At 55.0% G+C, this 11121-nt stretch overlaps 2 protein-coding genes across 2 annotated transcripts; both read right to left on the bottom strand.

The window, feature by feature from the left end:
- Positions 1–1292: 1292 nt before the first annotated feature.
- LOC104325706 (alpha-1-acid glycoprotein-like) lies at positions 1293–7187 on the bottom strand. Its single transcript, XM_069770894.1, has 6 exons — positions 6565–7187; positions 5883–6025; positions 5124–5197; positions 4146–4256; positions 3272–3375; positions 1293–1446 (listed from the first exon to the last, which is right to left on the bottom strand). The coding sequence occupies exons 1-6, from the start codon at positions 6958–6960 to the stop codon at positions 1330–1332; spliced, it is 945 nt and encodes a 314-aa protein (XP_069626995.1). The 5' UTR covers positions 6961–7187; the 3' UTR covers positions 1293–1329.
- A 657-nt stretch (positions 7188–7844) lies between these two features.
- LOC104322103 (alpha-1-acid glycoprotein) lies at positions 7845–10371 on the bottom strand. Its single transcript, XM_069770895.1, has 6 exons — positions 10208–10371; positions 9393–9535; positions 9097–9167; positions 8655–8756; positions 8308–8408; positions 7845–8087 (listed from the first exon to the last, which is right to left on the bottom strand). The coding sequence occupies exons 1-6, from the start codon at positions 10316–10318 to the stop codon at positions 8025–8027; spliced, it is 591 nt and encodes a 196-aa protein (XP_069626996.1). The 5' UTR covers positions 10319–10371; the 3' UTR covers positions 7845–8024.
- Positions 10372–11121: the final 750 nt, after the last annotated feature.

Genomic DNA, 11121 nt, shown 5'->3' with positions numbered 1-11121 from the left:
CTTCGGTCAGCTGAGATGCTTATCGATGCACTCTTGGACTGCAGCGCTGAAGGCTGCTGGCAGCATCCCCTCTCGCACCGCTGCCCTCTCCTACCCTTTAACTGTCTCGCTCCTCGAGCTGGGGGGTTATGTTTTGTGTCACAAGCCGATAAAGATGTGTCTGAAGCAAGGGCTGGCCAACTACCTGTGCCCTGAGACCAGGAGGGAATTGGCTGTACTTGACCTTGCAAAACTCATTTTTGCTACAGGAATCAGGCCAAAGGCTCGACACTGAAACGCTGCCCAGTAAACGCTGCTGTACAGGGACAGGGCACCCTGGTGCTGCAGAGGGAGGAGCAGGGCTCTCCTCTTTGCTGCGTTCCCTCCAGCTCTTCTTCCTTTTTAAGGAAGAGAGATATTTTCAGTGCTTAATTACTAGGTTAGAGCTGAGACTGACTTATTCTCCAGACACGCAACAAAAGCAGCCTCTTTTTAAACTCCCCCCGCTTTCACAAATGCAGAGTGACAGTGCTTTCCTCCTCTTTGGGGCTGGGGGTGTGATAAGGGATGCGTGAGGTGCCTGACGAGTGCAGGGGTGTACCAGAGGCATGGAAAGCAATGTGAATCTTGGCACTTGAACCTTCTCGCCTCCAGGGTGCCTAGCTTATTGGGAAATGAGGACACATGACCTTTTTCTCTGGAGAAGTAAAAATCCAGCCTGGGTTGGGTTAGCATCCCCTCCCTCTCTGGCAGGAGGATAATTTGTCAGCGTCATCACCCTATGTTGCAAACCTTGCTGTGGATGAACATTATTGGGGGAGCTCTCACCCAGTCCAAAGGGTTTAGGCAGGAATGTTGGCCCCAGCTGGGCTACTTCTGCTAGTCAAGCTGCTGTCAAGAGAATTGGGTGGTTGCTTCTAGCTAAGCACCCTCTTCCTCTCAGACTGTACACTTTAAAGTTAAGTTTCTAGCCCTCTAGATACTCCAGTTACTCATCAAATGCTTCGCATGCTCATTTAAAATAGTTAATGATTGCCCTCTTCTGGTTAGCCTGTATTACTGCTTCATTTAAGTACTGCTTTTTTAGTAGAGCTCTCTTGTGAGCTTGGGTGTGACGCTGAGTGGACTGAGACAGCGTTGAAAAAACTTCCATGTGTCACCTTGTCTTGCATCCCCAATTGCTTAAGGTTGACTTTTCCCAACTCCTAGTTGAATGACACACAAGCTGACTTGGGTGTTCAATTTCTTTTCGCAAGCCCCGCTTCTGATCTCTTCAGAACCCCTGCTCTCCAACATCTCAGCAACAAAATGCATCAGATTTGAAGAAAACATTTATTGCCTAATGTGGCATCAGTTACCCGTGCTCCCAGGCTGGCGGGTACCCAGAGGAGGTGATGCTGTGACCGCAGCCGTGGGCTCCGTGCATGGGCTGTTTCCTTTTTTGATTTCTTTCGTTTGACAAAGCTCCTTCCAAAACAACAGCAAGGGCATAAGTGAAACAGCCAGTGCACCAGCAGGAGAGAATTTACTGAAGAAAGAAGTATTTTTCTTTTCCTTTTTATCTGATTATAAGTCTAGGAGGGCCTAGAGAAGCTACAGGCTTCCCCATGCTGCCCCAATCACAGACACTGCTTGCCTGGGTGCTGAGCTGCTGCCATTTTCCACACCTGTGCTATAAAGAGGAAACCAGGTTTCTGGGGCAAAGCTGTACTATGCTGGGAGGGTCAGTAAGTATGCTCTGAAGGAAAGGGGGATTCAAACTTTGAGAAATAAGTAAAAGCCCTATGCTAGCCAGGCACTCAGAATTAGCGTGGTTTGAGTCCTGCTAATGCCTCAGGCTGACACAGGGGTACGTGAGTCTCTGCTCTGGTGTTCTCTTCACATCCATCTCTGTCAGCCAGATGATAAAGGTCCCTAAAATCTTTTCTGCATTTGTTTAACTGGTTTCATTTTACTCCTCAGATGCAGTGTCCTGCCTCTCAGGTGGGCACAAAGCCCTGCTCTGCTAACTGTGATCACACCAAGGCTTGTAAGGACAAATGGTTCTAGCTGATTCCACTCTTGCTTTTCTCTAAATGTAATTTGTCTTGCCCAAATTTAAATGTGATCCAGCTGTTAATGTGGGGGGGCTGGGCCCTGCCTCCCAGGTGCTGCCTGTTGCCTAATGGGGAGAGGAGACCTGCCCCTGCCCCACCACAGGGTTTCAACCTGTGCCTACGTTCCTGTCCCCAGTTCCCCCGAACCTGTCGGGGACAGCTCTAAAAGTAGTATCTTGAGGCTGGGGGCTGTCAGGGGTTGTGTTGGGTCCAGTCTGGCAGCTCAGAGTGGGGTTTTGGGCACTGCTGGAAGCTGAGAATCTCCTGCTGTGGGTGAGCAAATGGTGAGGACAGAAATGGATAGACAGAACGGGACAGGAAAAGGTAAGATATTTTTTCACCCCCCAGTTTGCAAAAGGGAGCCCCTCAAGCTGGCTTGGGGACTGGGGTCATTTGCAGGATAAAATGTCCTAAATCAGGTGGCAGAGGTTAGGGCTAGGGCTGGGTCTGGTTAATTTTTTGATGGAAAAACTAAAGGAAAAAGTCTGATTTTGTGGGAGTGGCTGGTGTTGCCTCTTTCCTGATGTCCCGTGGGGCTGGGAGATCAGGGCCAGCTCCCAGCCCAAAAGGAGCCACTGTGCTGGACACCCCGGTGCTGGGGTGGGAGGACGACTGGCTTGTGCAATCTTCCTGAACCCCACTTACAGACAGCTGGGCTACAAAACCACTCATCACACAGCACCTCCGAGTGCCAGAAAAGCAAATCCCAATCTGAGAGCAACCCAAGGTTTTTAGGGGTTTAAATGGTTGCAGCTTTGGATGAAGCAGGGCTGTGCTGTGCCATGCCCCAGGGGCATCAGCCCCTCCTGCCCCTTGCTGCAGCTCCTGGAGGCAGCTGGCCTCTGCCGGGAGATGCAAAATGAGGAATTTCAGGGCAAAAATCCCATGCTTTAGCTATCTCCCCCCTAGCAGGGGGAGGCAGGCAGTTACCAGGTTTCCCACTGGAGATGCTCGGGTGCAGATATTTGCTTTGGGGAGTTGTGTATCTGGGGGGGTGTGTTATTTTAAACCACCGTCGCTGTCGAAGCAATCCTGCCTTTACTTAGTCCCGTAAATCATTTCCACCAACTTGAAAATGTCTCTCCAAGACCCCTGTTTGGCGGCTGGACCTACAGCCCAGGGTCTTGGTACCCTTGCCAGGGGTGGGGGCTGCAGCGGCTCTGCTGACCCTTGCCCACCCACGAGCAGCCACGTACCGTTTTCCACGGCGCGTACACGATCTCCTCTTTGCTCACCCCCAGGCACTTGGCGTGACGCTCGAACTCTTCCCAGTGGGCTGTGCTTACGCTCAGGTTTCGGGCTGGAAAAGGAGAAGCATTTGCCAGGCGTTAAATATGGACCGGTGGCCTTCATGCCCTGCCCTTGCTGCCTCCCTTCCCTGTGCTCCCACCAAGGCTTGCTGTTGACGTGGTCTCTGCCGGGGTCTCTCACCCCCATGGTGAATATACCTGAACAAAACCAACCTCAGGCATTGCCTTTTTTAACCCTCTCCTCAGTCAGCTCTGGTCCTGTCTGCTCTAAGGGGTTACAGGATAGTCTGATGCTCCTGGGGCATCAGGAGGAACCAAGGTTAATTATGGAGGCGGTTTTCTATATGTGTCTTTGAACTCTCTTAAACAACTGCTTTGCAGCTTGGAAGGGCAACAGGAAGCCTCATCAAGGTCTAAAATGCTGCTTTATGGGGTTGTAGGTAAGATCTGATCAGCTTTGCCTGTGCTGGTACTGCAAAGCCATGTGCTCTGCCCTGGGAGGCAAGTGCCAAAAAATCACGGTTGCTTGAAAATATGGAGATTTTAGAATGGTATCGATGCTGAATTGTATTTGCTTCCTGTTCTTTGAATATTTATGGTGTAAGTGGGTTTTGTCTTTAACTTGCTCTTCCTACTCTGCCAAAAGATTTAGGTTTAAATGGGGTTTGTAAATACTCCCGTGACCACTGGAGCAGCAGTCTCACAAAATCACTGACTGTTGGCAAAACCAAGTTGCTGCACGGTTTTAGCTGATAATTATATGTGCGTGTTTTGGTGTCCCATGCTAGCTTGAAGTTCCTTTAGGATGGAGTTTGCATACCGTAGAGATACAGTCCCAAATATGTTCTTTCCATCTGCAGTTGGTACTGGATAAGTAAAATGTCTTCAGAGCTGAGGTTCATCAGCATCCCCACAGTTTGCTGGGTCTTGGCTTCGAGAGAACAGAATCAGGTTGGGAAGAGCCACAATATTCAGATTTTTCAGTGCTGCAGCAGGGATAAACTGCAGCCCAGGTGCGCGCAATGCCAGTAGCACCTGGGATCCAGACCTTAGCAGCAAGTGAGGACAAATGTCCTGACGTGAGGTAAGTTGTTTGGCTCCTGGTTTATTTGAATTGTGTTTCTTAAATGTGGGCCTGAGGTGTGAAGGAGCTGAAGTCACCCAGCTCCTGTCCTGCTGTTGCAACGTGCTGGATGGTCTGGCTCGCTGGTGCTTGGGGTATGAGGGGGTCTGCCTGGCCCTGAGTGCTTGACCTCGCAGCTTGAGGGGGCTGCAAAAATGGAGAGAAACTGTTCCTTGCTTGCAGTAATGCTGTTGTGGCTGAGTCAGTGCAAACTGCATCTCAGGGGTTTGCAATTCCCACCCCAAGTGGCTCACCCTGTTTCCTCAGTGAGGAGGAAACAATTCAGAATGCAAGGCTTCATTAATTTGCTGAAACCTGCCATGAATGTTCCCCTCCTTTCCCTGAGGGATTGTGAAATAACTTTACAAAAGAAGTGGTCTTCTCCTATGGGGATGGGAGCAGGTTTGCTCCTTGCTCCCAGCACGGCATTTCTTTGTAGGGTTTAGTGTGGCTTGATGGCGGGGCCACAATCCCCGGGGTGCCCCAGGAGCGGGGCTGGCCCAAGGTGCCCCTGGCCCTGGGGAGTCCCCTGAGGCTTCAAACAGACAAAGTGACCCGGGAATAAAATGCATCAGATGATGTAAAACATGGACACGGGCCATTTCCATGTCTCAGCCTGTCCAAAAAAAGGACTGGGTGATAACCTCGATGGCTGTACCCGCTGGTGCTGCTTACCTTGCTTCACCAGTGTGGTGTTACCAGCAGTGATTTCGAAGTAGGTGGAGTTGTTGGTGAGACATTGGTCCCCCCTGGAGAAAGAGAGGGGAAGGGGTAATGCAGGAAAGGGGAGCAGAGACCCCTGCCGTGGGCTGGAAAGGACCAGCAAAGCCCTGGCACAGGGCACCTGCCCACTCCTCCCCAGGGTTAATTGCTCTCACTGTTAAAACTAAGCCATTTCTCCTGTTCCTTTGGTCTGACCTCCACCTGCAGCTTGTGGTCTCTGCATTGCCTTTGCCCCGGCTCCTTGGTAGCGAGATGTTTTCCACCCCAAAATAACCCAAACTGCAAAGAGCTGCCTGTGTTGGCACAGAAGAATTCATCTCCTTAAAGTCTGACCCTGGTGGGGGGAAAAACAGCTTTTGGTGCCCAGCAGAGTTAGCAGCCGTGGTGCAAGGACCTCTGGAGAGGTCTTCTCCTCTGGAGAGGTCTTCTCCTTGCCTGCGTCCTGCAGCATCCACACCTGCAGGGCTTGCTGCCCGCAAGACCTCTGCGCCTTGCAAGATTTGCCTAAACATGGGGGCTGTTGAAATAAATAAAAGAAGGGGTGAGGAAGAGAGGGGATGGGAGAGCATGCACGGAGCAGCTGGGAGAGGCTCTCTCCTTGGGAAAACCAGTCTGAAATCATGCTCATATCTTGTGTTGAAATGGCTTTGGGGGCTGCAGCACGTGGGAGGAGATGGGTTGGGGCAGAGAGACCCGAGGGCTGCATCTTACACGGCCACGCGCTGGGTAATGAGCAGCTCCTGCTCGCCGGTGTGAGGCTCCACGTGGAGGTGGCCGTGGTCGATGAGCAGCATCTCCAGGAGGTGCTGGGGGAACTGGGCAGCCCCGGCCACGTACAGCCACATCCCCAGCAGCTGTGGGGAGAGAGAGACAGGGCGGTGAGAGCTTTTGGGTTTGCAGGGGGAGGTTTGGGGGAGAGATTTCTAGCCTCCCCGTGGCAAAATTGTTATTTTTGACCTCAGGCCTCTGCTAGTTCTCCCTCTTGCACCGTACTGGCAGCAAGAAAATGAAACCTGTGCAAATGTATGGGGGAAAAAAAATAGCTGAATGTGGGGATTGGGAAACGGTGCCAGTGTTGGCTCCCGTGCTCCTGCGCAGTGCAGCAGGGCCAGGACAGCCCCGTGCTTCCCTGGGGGAATTGCACCAAAAAATACCCAGCCAGCCCCCCTTGTTTTAAGGTCACCTTCTTGGTGGAAGACCACAAGAAAACTGGGTAATATGAGGTGTTTTGGAAAGCAAGTGTTTCCCGTTTGTTGCAGATGGTGCCTTGGCAGATGTGCCAGGGGGAAAGGGAGGGTTTCCCTCTTTCCCAGGGGACAGTGAGGCTTATCAGAGCACCCGCAAACTCGTTGCAGGAGTGGGGCAGCCCCCCGGCAGCTTGGGTCTCTCCTACCTTCGATGCCGTGGCGTTGTCCGGGTGCTGCAGGCGTGGGGCTCCGCAGGGGAAGGCAGCCGTGGGCAGCAGCGACGTGAGGCTGAGGACGGCAGCGATCCCGGCCATGGCTGCCCGAAAGCGAGGAGCAAGTGAAGCCCTGGACAGACGGACACGCTTGCTCGGCCGTTTGCTTTTGCAGCCCTGCGAGGAGGGGACGGGACGTGCTGGCGGTTGCCAGCTCTGCACCGGTGATGCAACCAGCACCTTTTGGGGACATTGCCCGGAGAAGAGCCGTGTGCCCAGCACTGAGCTCGGCACTTGCCCTGGCCTCGGCTGCGGCCACCGGTGGCCAGCACTGATAGCTGTGGGCTGCTGGCGTGGCCGGAGGTGATGGGGGCAATGCACTTGCTGCATTTAAAACTTAAATCTGCCCTAAATTTGCCCATTTTTTTCCCTGCGAGCACCCGCCGTAGCTGCCTCTTGCTTCACTAATGAGGCACCATGCAGCCCCCCCTGCCTTGAGTGGAGCCCAGGAGGGCTTCAAAGAGAAGGGAAGGTGTTTTTGCTGTCCTTGTCCAAAACAGGCCATAAAAATGGGGCTGAAGGGGCCCCAGGAGGTCGCCCCCGTCCTGCTGGATGTGTCCCCTGCGGCAGCTCCCCTGACTCCCCGTCCCGCTGCTGTCCCCATGCTACCACGCAGAGCAGGACCTGCTTTTCTGGCTTTATTTCTGTTTGCCTTTTCCTCTGCGCTAGTGGAGCCTCCCCGAGTCCTTTGCTCTGGCCCTGGGTAACGTTTTTTCCCGTCTTCTCCCCCTTGCCCTGCTCAGAGACACCCGGGGAAGGCACGATGTCACCTCGTGTCACCCCACCCGCTACGACCCTTGCGCAAGCCCATGATGCGGGTGAAGCCTCGTGGGATTTGGCTTGAAAATTCAGGGTGGGATGTTCAGGTGCTAAAAGCACCTTGGCTGGTTTGAGTCACGGCAGAGGAGACCCGAGGGGGTCGGCAGGTTTGTGCATCTCCCTGTGGGGTCGGGGCTGATGGGTGGGTGCTCGTGTCCTGATGTCCCATGGCTGGAGGGGACCTGCCGGGTGGGATGGCTGGGAGGGTCCCGTGCCACCATGGAGCTGGTGGGAGGGACGAGCATCTCCATGCCTGCTGCCACGCTTGGCCCTGGTGGGGTTTTTCCGGGGCTTTTCACACCTCTCAGTGGGTTTGGAGATGTGGCATTCTGGGCAGGGCAGGCAGGAGGGGGTCCTGCCTTCGTTCCCGGCGAGGATGCAGCAGGAGTGGTGGGTGGTTGTAACACAGAGGTTTATTTCGGGTCTGGACGAGAACAGGAAAACTGGGTGTTTCATCCAGGAGGAAAAAACGAAACATTGATAGAAAGTCCTGAGGCTGAGCTGAGCCTGGCTGGCACCCTTGTGGAGGGGCTGGAGGAGGATGAGGATGGAGTGGCCAACCCAGCCCACGGGGTTTACCCCAGCTGCTGTTCCTCATCACCTTCTCCTGTCTTCTCCCCAGGCAGGGGACAGGCGTCCTGTGGGAGATGGGGAGAGCGGCCGTCTGTTCCCCCTCACCCCAAAACCACCCGAAGAGCCAGGAACGGCCAGGGTGGATGCTTGGGGAGGAGAGGGGACGCACAGAGGGGCAGCTGTGGTAGGGAACTCATCTTACAACCCCCACCTGGACCCCCATCCCAGACGGTGGCAGAAGCTGGCCCGGGCTGGGGCTCACCCACCCTGGGGAGGGGTTGATACCTTTTCGGAAGTGAAGAACACCTCCTCCTCGGTGAAGCCCAGGCAGCGCAGGTGGGCATTGAACTCCTCCAAGTGCTCCTTGCTCACATTGGGCGTCCGTGCTGTCAGAGAGATGGGATAGTAAAAGGAGAAGGGGGGGGAAGAGAGTTTTAGGGGGTGCTTTGCTCCTTGGTGGTCCCCATAGCGCGGACAGGGAGCTCGCCGCCTGCCTGCCCCCGTCTTTCCCCTCTCCGTGTCAGGGGAAAAGGGGCTTTTTGCCCTGCCTGCGAGAACTGGGGATGCCCATGCCCATCGATATGTCTCCGGGCAGGGATGTGCCCCACGGATCTGGGGCTGCATCCACTCACCCGAGAGGCTCAGACCCAGGATGTTGGCGTTGAAGTGCTTCAGGATCAGCAGGTCCTTGTCGCTTTGGATCAGTTCAGCCGTGGAAACCACCTGGTCATCGACTGGAAGGCGCAGGGAGAGAGCGGGGTTCCCCGTTGGTAAGCGTCACCCTGTGCTGGGGCTCAGCCGGGGCAGAGCTGGTAGCGTGGCGGGGGCAGCTCATCCCCTTTACCCTGGGAGACTCATCCCAGTGGGGACCAGTCCGGTCCCACAGCACTACCATACCCATTGCATGGGGTGGAAGAAATTTTTTCCCCCATCTCCAGACAAGTTTTTAGGTGTAAAAGGGCTTGGTGCTGGAGGCTCAGGGTGCCAAATACCAGGGGACAGAAGCGGGAGGGTGCAAGGTGCATCTGGTGCCCACCCCCCCATCCCAGCCCTGCGCCACAGCTGGGGCTTTACCGTGCATCAGGGTGGAGTTGTGCCACAAGATCTGGATCTTGGTGGTGTTCCTCACCACGCATGTCTCGTTCCTGTGGGACAGAGAGGTCAGATGGGGCAAATACCCCCCCAAACTGCCCCAACCAAACCCGAGGGATTCAGAACTCAAGTCGGGCTGCAGAGCTTAAATAAATTTGGCATAGCTGCTCTCCAGCCCCAAATTTATGGGGGTGTCTCAGGCCAGAGGATGGCACCAGTGGGTGGAAATGCCCCTAGGGATGGGGGAACCAGATGAGGGGGCGAATCCCCATGCTTACACTCTCATGCTTTCGGTGACATTGAGCTCGTCCTTGTGGCTGCCAGGAAAGAAGGAAAAAACTGCGTATTTCACCACCTTCATCTCTGCCACGTGAGGTGGGTACTTGGAGCCGCCGGTGATGTAGAACCATTTTCCCAGGAGCTGCGGAAAAGAGGGGAGTGGGGAAGGGTTGAGGGGGGGCCATGCCGGCTTCACCTGTGGGCACCATGTGAGTAAAACCAGATGCTGTGCCCTGCCTTCCCACAGCCACGAGCACCCCTGGTAGGTGAGCGCCCTGGGCAAGGTCTGGGCTGGGTGAGGGGCTCTTGGTTTTTTTTGTCCCCTCCCCGCTAAGGCAATGCTCCAGCTCCCGGGATGGCCAGCTTGTTTCTGCGGTGGTGTCCCTCCTGCTCTGTGCCTGGCTCTCATTGCTTTCCTCCCATTAAACACCCCCAAGGGACTAAATACTGTTTATGCAGTGAAGGGTTTTGCAGATGGAGACTCGTGACTCAAGTGCCTGGCACTTGAAGGACTTTAAAATAGTGGTGAAAGACTTGGGATGGTGCTGCCCAGCCTGGTTTGCACGGAGACATGGAAGCAGGAGCCCCCTGAAAGCGCCTGCTCACGAGATTATGGGTACAGAGCTGCAAGGCTTCACCCCTTCCCCACGCTCCTGTGCAGCAGTCGTGATTTTTTTTTTTTTTAGGAAAATAAGCATGGACAGGCAGTGAGATAAGCACTGAGCTGCTGACTGGGTTCATAACCTCTTCCTGCACCCGTAGCGGCTAGCGATGCTGATAGGAAAGGCGAGGACAGGCTGAGGGCAGGGCTTACCCCAGGGATGGTGGCATTGTCGAAGGTGACCGGGACGAGCGGGGCGCAGCTGGGGTGCTCAGCGGCGAGGGCGAGCGGCAGCCCCACGAGGAGGGCGAGGGAGGCCAGCATCGCCTGGCCGGCCGAGAGGAGGCTCCTGCTCTGACGGGACGTGGCTCGGCTCCGTCCTTTATATACGGCCGCCTACAAAGCTGGATGTCCCCAGCCCCAATGTGCTTGTTCAGCCGTTGGGCTGTTTGCTCAGGCATGAAGCAATAGCAGATGGAGGAAATTAAACTTGCAAAACCTTGGATTTCTCCAGCAGAAAAGGTGAAAAAAACCTGAAAAAACCCCCAACCCCTATGTTTCACCAATATGGGCTTTTGTTCTCGGAAACTGCAATTAATTTTGCAGTGCCTGGCAAAGCGCTCGGCCGGCTCCAGGTGTGTTTGGTGGCCTCGGGGGCACTGAATGGGACCTGGACGTGGCTTTCCTCCACAGGGCAAATAAATCCCCACGGCGGTGGTTGGGTGGTAGTCGTTCACCTGCGGGGCTGTAAGGGCTTTGGGTCTGCACCGGCCTTGCTCCTCGCCGGAGCACGGGGCTGGCGCTGGGGTTCACGTGTGCTCTCGGGGGGGGGACGGACCACGTGGGTGCTGCTGGGGATGGGGCTGTGACCTGGCTCTGCGGTTCAGTGTGCGCAGCAGGATTAGGCCCTGTACAAGGTGGGAGTCCTCGGCACAGGAAAGATATGGACCTGTTGGAGCGGGTCCAGAGGAGGGCCACAAAAATGATCCGAGGGATGGACCACCTCTGCTATGAGGAAAGGCTGAGAGAGCTGGGGTTGTTCCGCCTGGAGAAGAGAAGGCTCCGGGGAGACCTTATAGCAGCCTTTCCAAGCTTAAAGGGCACTTATAAGAAAGATGGGGACAGAC

The sequence above is a fragment of the Haliaeetus albicilla genome, chromosome 26 (genome assembly GCF_947461875.1).
Source record: "Haliaeetus albicilla chromosome 26, bHalAlb1.1, whole genome shotgun sequence".
NCBI classification, from domain to species: Eukaryota; Metazoa; Chordata; class Aves; order Accipitriformes; family Accipitridae; genus Haliaeetus; species Haliaeetus albicilla.
This window is presented reverse-complemented; position numbering and strand designations above follow the sequence as displayed.

Coding starts and splice junctions, on each gene's coding strand:
- LOC104322103 (XM_069770895.1), bottom strand. CDS start 10,318: ATGCTGGCCTCCCTCGCCCTCCTCGTGGGGCTGCCGCTCGCCCTCGCC. Junction 9,168..9,392: donor GTCACCGAAAGCATGAGAGT/GTAAGCATGGGG, acceptor TCTGTCCCACAG/GAACGAGACATGCGTGGTGA. Junction 8,757..9,096: donor CAACTCCACCCTGATGCACG/GTAAAGCCCCAG, acceptor TGCGCCTTCCAG/TCGATGACCAGGTGGTTTCC.
- LOC104325706 (XM_069770894.1), bottom strand. CDS start 6,960: ATGCAGCAAGTGCATTGCCCCCATCACCTCCGGCCACGCCAGCAGCCC. Junction 3,376..4,145: donor TTTGGGACTGTATCTCTACG/GTATGCAAACTC, acceptor CTCCTTTTCCAG/CCCGAAACCTGAGCGTAAGC. Junction 1,447..3,271: donor TGTACGCGCCGTGGAAAACG/GTACGTGGCTGC, acceptor TTGTTTTGGAAG/GAGCTTTGTCAAACGAAAGA.